The following is a 9,840-nucleotide window of genomic DNA, read 5'->3' as shown; positions in this document are numbered from 1 at the left end:
ATTTGGGTTAGGCTAGCACCTGACCACTACAAACAAAGTAAAAGAAAAATAAATTTTTTTCTTTTTTTAAAACGACAGCTTACCTCGCTGGCTCAGCAAATGTTTTTCCCTATTATAGTTTGGAAAAGAGCATAACTTGGAGGCCTTCTTTACCCTTAGCCCTTCCTCCCGCCCCCGACTGTACCATTAAATCCTAGCTACTGGGGTGACTAAAAAGGATAGGGAATAAATCAGTAATTGCAAAAACTCCCCCCGCCCCCATTTTGTGCATGCCAGCACTTGCTACTTTTTTAAAGTTGGTTGTAATAATCAGTCAGAGGTTGTCTCTGCTAGCCAGGTCACAGCCTGAGTGGGCACTGAACTTTGGACTATAGCTGAGGGGTGAGGTAGACAGCAGGGACTATAAATATCTGAGTTTCTGGCTGTGGCTTTGTGGAGCTGCCCCGGCTGAGCAAGAGAAAGGAAGCAAGCTAGTTGGAAGGGGTTGTGTGAGTAGAAACTTCGTGTTTTCCAAACTTGATTCCTTGACAGTTTGGTAAACGATTTGATTTTTGAGTCTTGATAAAATGTTTCTGTCCTTAGAATAGATTTGAAGAAAAGAGATGGGTAAAGAAAAGTAATACAAAAGAAAGAACAAAAGAGTCTAAACACCGGGTGCAGTGGGGACACTAACAGTTCTTGCTGATTTTTGCCCTGCTTTCTGCACAGCTGAGGATGAACATGGGGGCAGAGGAGGCTGGAGAAATTGAATTCTTTTCCTCTGCAAAAAGTTGTGATGTTATATAGGCAATATTATATGTTCAAGCTTAAATATTTCCTACCGAAATGCAGAGTGAGAGCTCTAAGGGCAAAACAGCCTGTGGGTTTGAAGAGCAGAGACTGAGATATGGCCTTTCTACAGTGCTGTAGAAATGGCCAGGGATATTGTGAGCAGTTTCAAGGTTAAAAAAAAAAAAGAAAAGAAGGAAGAGCAGGTTTGGTCCACTGTGCGGAAATGATCATCCTTGAAAGAGTTAAAACCCATGTCAGAATCGGGTGGTCTGCGATTAAACACAATGCTTTGCAGTTTACGTGGTGATGGGTGCTTTCAGGAGAATGAGGGGGGACCCTCAGATGCGGGTCTGAAGGTCAGGGGAAGAGGGTGGAAAAAGTTTCTGCATGTTTTGCCTTTTGATGGGAAATTTTAAGCAAATGTAGGTCTGTATGTGGCCAATGAATCTAGGTTTTGTGATTGAAAGTGGTGAGATTAGTGAAATTCATAACTACATTTAAACTGTTTTTGCATCAGCTTCCAGTAAATCTAGTTTTGTTATTTATCTACATTATTTTATATAGTTGTCTGACAGCTGTAATTAATCAAAAGTTTATTATGTAAAAAGTGATTTTAAGGAAACAAAGTTGAACAGCCTATTGATTATAGTAACAGAGGAAAATCTGAAAGTGTGAACTCTGTAATCCACTCTGCCAATGGCTTCTGTTATTTTTTCATCAAAAAACTAAATGAGAGCAATGGGTGAGATAACCTTTTCATTTGTATTCACTCTTCAGCCAATTGGAACGGTATGCAAAGTGAGGGGGCCAAGCGCTGAGTTTATGCTGGGGTCTATAACTACTGAATTTATGTTCTAGAAAGTAGGGAAATCTAGCCATTCTAGTAAGAAACAAAATAGCTCGAATAATTTTGATGTTTTCTTTGTCATCTTAGGGCATTAAAAAAACCCAGATCCTGGCTACTATAGTTACTAAAGGTGACCCAGCTAAAAACGGTCAATATATTGCAGTAGCTAAGAGGTCATGTGTTGGAATTAGTAGAACCGGTTTGAATCCAGTTTCCCTGTGACTTAGTACCTGTGTGGACTTGGGCAAGATGCCTAAACTGTCACTTAGCCATAGTTTTCTCAACTGCAAAAGGAGATAATGGTCACATAGTTGTAAGGATTAACTGACATGATATTAAAAAAGTGCTTTGTGCCACCTGCAAATAGTTGTATAAATGCTCGATAAATGGTAGCTATAAGAAGGATAATTGTATCATTAGTATAAGTACTATCCTAAAGAAATTCCCTAGATTTAGTCCAGATATATCCTCTCCTTTTTTTAAATATTGGAATTTTAAAGATATTAGAATAGTTGGGATGGCCTTAAAAAATTATTTAATTTATCCTCTCTTAACACCCCCCCCCCCTTTATTTTTCTTCCTTTAGTTAGGCTCTTATCAAGATATTCTATATAGCTAGGAATTTTGTGGTGTCAAATAATGTGAAAGATAATCAGGTTTTAAAAAGTTCTATCTATAGCTACCAGTGCATTAGAGCCCAGATCAATCTGATTTTAGCCTTTCTACTCCCCTCTTAACCCTGGGCTCACTCTAGGTTACTTATCGTTAGCTGCCCACCCTCCCCCCTGCCCAAGTACTTTTAACTTTTTTAATCCCAGATCAGTGCCTGAAAATGTGCCAACTTCCTAGTTCTGGAATTTTGTCCTGATCTCTCTCCCTCAGACTCTTATATCAAAATGAGCCTGATTACTTTGATTACCTGATTCACTTAGTGTGTCTTAAATAAAAATTAAATCATGTTTGCATAAATGTGTGGATTTTTCTTTCTCTGCTCATCTCTGCTGAATATGCTCTTTTTTCCACCACCTGTCTACAAATCACGTGTTTTATTTGTACCTCTCTGCAGAGAGCGCTAGCCCTTGTTTTGGGAATATTTCTTGTCACGTATTTAATACTTGTACATTTCTTGTCTGAGTATTTCCTACTCAGAGGGGTCATCTTTTGTACCCAAGAATGTGCCATCTAGTCACAGGAACTTCCTGAACGTAGTGGTAGCCAATAAGTAGACTAATCGAGTGTAGATTTCAGTGAATCTTAAATGGTACAGGGGCCAGTGATTTGTAGTATTTATTCCTGGTCTGGTGTTTTTTCATTGGTTGGTGTTTGTCTTGGATGTGATAGCAACATTTTGGCAGGCAGTAACATCTGAATCTCTTCACGTTGGTAGACTGCCCTCGCTGCCACCTTCTTTCTTCCTGGGTTCTCTTTCCATGCTGTCTTTTCATTTCTGTGCAGAATCCCCTACTTACCCTTTCCTTTCTTAGATTGGTAGAGGATAGAGAGAAGCAGGCAGAACTTGGTGTGTCTCAAATAAAAATCAAATCATGTTCGCAGAAAGTTACTTGGTTGTAGAGGCCACATTCTCAAAATTTCCCTAGACATGTATTTTCTCCTAGACATATATCTTCTACTAGAGAAGTACTTGGCTGCCTGTTCAGGCAGATCTCCATTGCATGCTTACTAAAGTATCTTGCTAAGCCAGATAGTTAAGAGGTACTTTGACAGCTTCCCTGACTCTGGCTGATCTTTTCCCCTTTACAGGGAGATTTGGGGCTAAGAGGCCCAATGTAATGTGTCCAACAACATGGAGACAGAATCCACTGGCTAGATATTTGTACAAAGTAGAATTGTACCTGCTGGGTTTATAGAAATTCCTTGTTATGACTGTGAAGATGACAGAAAGGTTTTCTCTTTTACAGGACAGCCCCAGCAATGTGGAGAGGCCTGGGGCTGGCCCTGGCTCTTTGTCTCCTCCCCACGGGAGGAACAGAGAGCCAGGGGCAAAGCTCCTTTTGTAAGCAACCTCCAGCCTGGAGCATAAAGGATCAAGACCCCATGCTGAACTCCTATGGTTCAGTGACGGTGGTTGCTCTTCTTCAAGCCAGCTGATACCTGTGCATACTGCAGGCATCTAGGTAAGGTAGTCTTTCTGTGGTCTAGCATTTCTTAAGGGGATAGCTATTAAATACATACATACATAAAATAAAATAAAAACAGAAAAGGTATTTTTATTAAATTGCATTTTTGAAAAACTATACAAGTTTGCCTAGAACATGTTAGAGGAAAGAAGACTAGGAGGGTGTTTACAGTTGTTTTCCTGGGGCTATGGAAGCTTTTTCTTCTTTCTGTGTACCTGTATTTTATAGTACCCTACTAAATATGTATTACTTGTGTAATGAAAATGTTCTAAATTGTACTGTTGGAAATGGATTAGTTGTTTCAATATAGGAAGCAGAGACAAGAGCTTTGCTAGAGTAGAATGAACACTAGACTTGCCACCCAAGGTCTTGAGTCATTTAACAAATCTATAAATATATATTTTTTGGGTTATTTGCCAAATATTTATTGGGGACAATTCTCTGTAACTGCGAGATGGATTAAAAATATACACTTCGTAGGATTAATTTGAGGACTAAACGAGCTGATGTTTGTGCAAGCGCTTGGCATATGGTTTTAACTGAGCATAAGTGCTCAGTAAATAATTAGAAAAACAAAAGTTTTAGTCTTTTAAAACAATGCAAAAAAGAGGTATGAGTTAAGTAAAAAATAACAAAAGAGTTTCATTTAGGAAAATAGAGTGAGGAAAAAGGGAGAAGTCACTAAAATAAAATTAAATGAAATTATTCCTTTTTTTGTATTTTTTCCAAATATTTTAGATTGGAAGACCTGCGAGTAAAACTGGAGAAAGAAGGATATTCGAACATCTCTTATGTTGTTGTTAATCATCAAGGAATCTCTTCTCGATTAAAATATGTGCATCTTAAAAATAAGGTTTCAGAGCATATTCCTGTTTACCAACAAGAAGAAAACCAAACAGATGTCTGGACTCTATTAAATGGAACGAAAGATGACTTCCTCATATATGACAGGTGTGTACACACATGTATACACATATGCATACATACCCACCCCCCAAATTAAAAGATACCTGCTTTGTATTTAATTTAATAAGTAATTTAAAATAACACATCTGCTTTTATTACCAAATACTCAGTTTCAAAGTGAGCCCATTCAACTGTTTGGTTTTAGTATTTTTGAAATGACTTCTTTTCACACAAGGGAATTCACCACTCCAGTAGGGAAATAAAGAATATTGACTATACTTTTTTTCCCCTGTAAATTAGCATTCTGATTAAATAAAAAGAAGGATCAATTTGTACCTCACATACAATTCTAACTTAAAAATTTTGCAGATGAATAACCATACTTTGCAGGCCACTTGCTTATCTCTAATCTAATTACTAAATTTTAAGTTTACATGCCTGCATTTCTGAACTATAAAATATGTTAATTATTTAGGTATAATCGGCATGAATCTGCTTTTGATTCCATGAATGAGTAAAACGTTTGTATTTTCAAGGAACCTCAAGGCATACATTATTTGATATCACTGGGACTTCCTTGGTGGTGCAGTGGTTAAGAATCTGCCTGCCAATGCAGGGGACATGGGTTCGAGCCCTGGTCCGGGAAGATCCCACATGCCGTGGAGCAACTAAGCCTGTGCGCCACAACTACTGAGCCTGCGCTCTAGATCCCACGAGCCACAACTACTGAGCCTGCGTGCCTAGGGCCTGTGCTCTGCAACAAGAGAAGCCACCGCAATGAGAAGCCTGAGCACCACAAGGAAGAGTAGCTCCCACTGGCCGCAACTAGAGAAAGCCCATGCTCAGCAACAAAGACCCAATACAGCCAAAAAATACATAAATAAATAAATAAATTTGACATCACCAACATTTCTAGTTGGTGCTGGTTTTTTTTTTTTTTTTTTGGCTCTTCAGAAATGGTAAGCCAGACTCTGCCAAGGCCTAAGACCTACTTGGTCTTACTCTAAATATTTTTAATATTACATGTCATTCTTTTAGGCTTGCAAACTTCTTATTCTGTTGCAAAGTGTAACCCTTTGATAGTCATATAAAATTGTATATACAGGGTAAAATAGGGGTAAGAAGGACATTTCATCTCCACTATTTCTGAAAATGTCAAGTGTTGTATTTCCATTTCTTTCACTGTACTGAAATTTTTGTTGCATCAGATATTTTTTTAAATCAGTGGGCTACTGGCCAAGACTTGAGGATCTTTTTGTTATGCTGTGATTTCTTATTGTGTGGAATTTGTGCTGCTTTAGCAGTTATGAAAGGATCGTGTGATTTGCAGAGCCCAATTTATGATGTCAGTGGTTTGAGCATTGATAGAATTTACAAGTCAATTACAAAATTGTATTTGACCAAGTCACAATAACTAGACTGCATAGTTTTGACATTATTTGTTGTGACATATCTATTTCACATTTCAAAATCAGACTCACTATAGTCTTGTCATGACCTGACCTGGTATGCAGTGCCAGGGAGGTCGTTTGAGACCCCATTCAAGGAAATTTACTGAAGTTATGAAAGGGTCTTAGTTATAAGACCACTGAACCTACAATACCTATCCCAGATGGTGCATGAGTAGGATCATGATACAGAAAATATTGTAATGACTTTGTTATTTTTTTCAGATGTGGCCGCCTTGTATATCATCTTGGTTTGCCTTATTCCTTCCTAACTTCCTCACATGTAGAAGACTCCATTAAGACTGTTTACTGTGAAAGTAAATGTGGAAACTGCTCTCTCAAGGTATTTTTCTCAATTATTTGTACTTGGAGAAAAGAGGAAGTCTTTTAAGAACTATTTAAATAAGTTAGTGTTTCATGACTAATTAGCTAGTCAATGTTTCTGTTGGTATACTAAAAATAAACTACAACAGTAATTTTTATTAATATAATTACATATGCTTCCTTTTATGTAACATATACTTTAAAACGTCTTTTCAAGATCCATATTGCTGCTTTTATCTAGAAGAAGTTTAGAAAACAAAAAATCAACGTAGATTACGTATTTCAATTAACACCGAATGATATTGCATGAATATAAGTGCTTAAAGAATTCAGCCAACATAAAATACATTATTGCAATATTCTGAATGTGCTCATATAAGAGCATAGTGATAGCAAAGATTATCCATGGCATTACCTGAAGTGGAATTGGGGCCCAGATAACTACTTAATTTACCAAGAATGTAAAACTGTCAGCTTTTCTGTGAAGCCCTTACACAGTGCACTTGGAATTACTGCATTTATTTCACAATGGAGTAACTTTTTTACTCATTACTGATATTTCTTTCTTAACAACCATGAGAATATTTATTCCTTGTCATGAGAGACACTATATTTACAAGTGGTTTATAAAAAAGATACTCAAGGAATTGATTTTAACTTATATTAACTAAACTTCTTTTCCTCTCAAATTGAGAAGGAAAATAATTCCAAACAGTGTCTCCTTGACAGAGCAAGTGGGCAAAATTCGAACTCAGGTTTAAAAACAATTTTGAATTTTTATTTCTAAAATAAAGGAAGCTCTGCTTCCTTTATATTTTTCCCAACTCTAAAGAAAGCCATTCAAATTTTAATGAATCACTTAAGTTGTTAAGAAGCTCAACAGTTTAATTACTCTAGTTATGTCATTTTTCACATTTTAATCTTCATAATAATACCGTGAGGGTTATTTTACTGCTTTTACAGATGAGGAGACTGAAGTAACGCAAACGAAGTATTAACTCAACGTCTAACTTATACTAAGTGCTTAATGAATGTCAGCAATATTGATTCCTCATATTTTGGGACTTTTTTTCAGTATTTTGCATTTTCACAAATGCCTAATAGTTGTAAATATACCTAGGTATATTGAAACACAGGCAGAAACAATTCTCATAACACGTGTAAAGTTTACAAACATCTGTAAATAGAAATAATATATCGTATTATCTGATATGTCAAATCAAATTGGAGTTTTTCTATTTCATTGCATCCTAGATGCCGCCAATTATATGACACATTATTTATGTGTTATTAAAAACTGCTGTCAGTTAGAGTAGGATACAATACTATAACACTATCAATAGTAGGATGCATTCCAATTTTAAAGATATTAAAATGTGAAAAATATACATTGTAGAATCAATGAAATATAGTAATTGGTTTTTTGGAACCAATACATATATCTAATTGTTTATGTTTTTAATTAAACGCTATTAAGTTCTCAAAAGTAATTCAGAAACAACCAAAAAACGTACCATTTATTAGTTGTATGCTAAAATCCAGTGGAATTTATAACTTTTCAAAACCTTCAAAATACCAAATCATATCACTTAGTGAGTGTTTGGTCGCTAAAGTCGATTTTGTAAATTTATTTACAAATAATTTTAGTTTGAGGTTTAATATTACATTGCCATATCTATAAGCTTTGACCCTATGATTTGTGGGCACAGAAAACAATGAAGAAAGACTTTCAGCAAATTAAAGAACTAGATTCATGCAGAGTGGAATATTATGCTCAATCAAAAATGGGCAGTGATTTGCTACTTTCAGCAGACAGCAGTACAGTAGAAACACATTAACAAAGCTTTGATGAAGTTCAAAACATTTCCTAGCAAAAGCCGAGGTATAAAAATCTATTGATTTTGAGCAAAGTTTATTTTATTGGCATTTTTGAATTATCAAAGAGGAATTAGTTTGTTTCAGAATATAATATTAGATTTGATGCCTTGTTGACACAGGTGTTCCATATAGGTGAACTGATTTTAGGATTTGATATTTATTTGACTTTACTGCAATCAATCCTAAGTTCTTCTAACCAGCTTATTAAGTTTTGCTTCTGCAGATATAAATATAGTGGTCTGGCTTTCTTTTTAAGCCTTATGTATCTCTCAAATGCTTCCTCAGAATTCTTAAAAATTTAGGAAATGCTCTTGATAAGAAAAAGAAAATTGGAATTCTGCTGTTGATTTAACTAGTATAGAAGCTTAGGTGAATTGTTAAAACTTTAACTGTATTACATCCTTTTTTATCTATTTTCAAAACCTTAATGTTGATTCATTTGCAAAATGCTTGAGGATTCTTTGGTTAAATGCAAACTTTGCACAAGAAGCAGTTTATACTTAGGTATGGATGGGAACCAAAGTTTAATAAAAAGTCTAGGTATTGAGACTGACATCAATTTTTTTTCTCATTAATATGACACTGGAAAAACAAAGCCAGTTCAATCCTAATTAACCAGCTTGAATTTCATATATGTTACCTTTACAAATCATTTTTTCACGCATTCCTGCTAAATCTATAAATTTGTTGATAAGTGATTTATAAATTTGTTCCAGACACTGGAAGATGAAGGCTTCTGTAAAAATGTATCTTTGGCTACTGAGGAAAAAACAACCGAGGCTCCACAGCCTCATCCCCATCCCCATCCCCATCCCCATCCCCATCCCCATCCCCATCACCATCTTGAGGACGGTCATCTTTCAGAGTATCCAAAACCAGAAGCACCAGATAACCCGGAGCATCCCCCTCCTTCAGGTCTTCATCGCCACCATAGGCACCGGGGTCACCAAAGACAGGGGCACTCAGAGAACTGAGATACATTACAACTTTCTCTTCCGCAAAAGAAGCTCTGACGAAGGGGATGCATAAATCAGTTGCTCTGAAAATTTCCCAAAGATTCAGAATCAGCTCTGAGTAGCTGATGCTGACACTGCCGACATCTGATATTTGAAAAAACAGGGTCTGCAGTCACCTGACAGTGAAAAGAAAACCTCCCCTCTTTATGTAGCTGACAGGGCCTTCTGGCAGAGGAGCACGTCACTGAATCTTGACAGTGACGTTTGCCTCCAGCTGCCTGCCAGGCAAGTCAGCAGCTCAACCCTACAGAAGCCAGCACCAAATGAAGCTGAGAAAAGAAGGCAGAAATGTGAAAATGACCTTCAAATTAAATATTTAAAATCGGATATACTGCCTAAGTCAGTCTAGACAATTACATTTCCAGCATTTTTATAAGCTACCTAATTAATAGTGATCCAAAAGTAGGAATTGGATTTGTGTAAACATGGAGAAATTGGCTTCCACATTTTAAAATTTAAGTCAAAAAATTTTGACCCCAACCATATTTTTATTACAGGGCAACTGAAAGGTG

The 9,840-nt window shown here is 36.4% G+C and overlaps 1 protein-coding gene across 1 annotated transcript; it reads left to right on the top strand.

The window, feature by feature from the left end:
- The first annotated feature begins 331 nt into the window (after positions 1-331).
- On the top strand, positions 332-9,394 carry SELENOP (selenoprotein P). Its single transcript, XM_068535293.1, has 5 exons — positions 332-488; positions 3,538-3,753; positions 4,495-4,707; positions 6,336-6,453; positions 9,029-9,394. Exons 2-5 carry the CDS (start codon positions 3,551-3,553, stop codon positions 9,392-9,394), a joined length of 900 nt encoding a protein of 299 aa, XP_068391394.1. The 5' UTR covers positions 332-488; positions 3,538-3,550.
- Positions 9,395-9,840: the final 446 nt, after the last annotated feature.

This window comes from Eschrichtius robustus, chromosome 2, assembly GCF_028021215.1.
Source record: "Eschrichtius robustus isolate mEscRob2 chromosome 2, mEscRob2.pri, whole genome shotgun sequence".
Lineage (NCBI taxonomy): Eukaryota > Metazoa > Chordata > Mammalia > Artiodactyla > Eschrichtiidae > Eschrichtius > Eschrichtius robustus.
The sequence above is the reverse complement of the archived record's forward strand: the minus strand, read 5'-3'. Positions and strand labels throughout refer to the sequence as shown.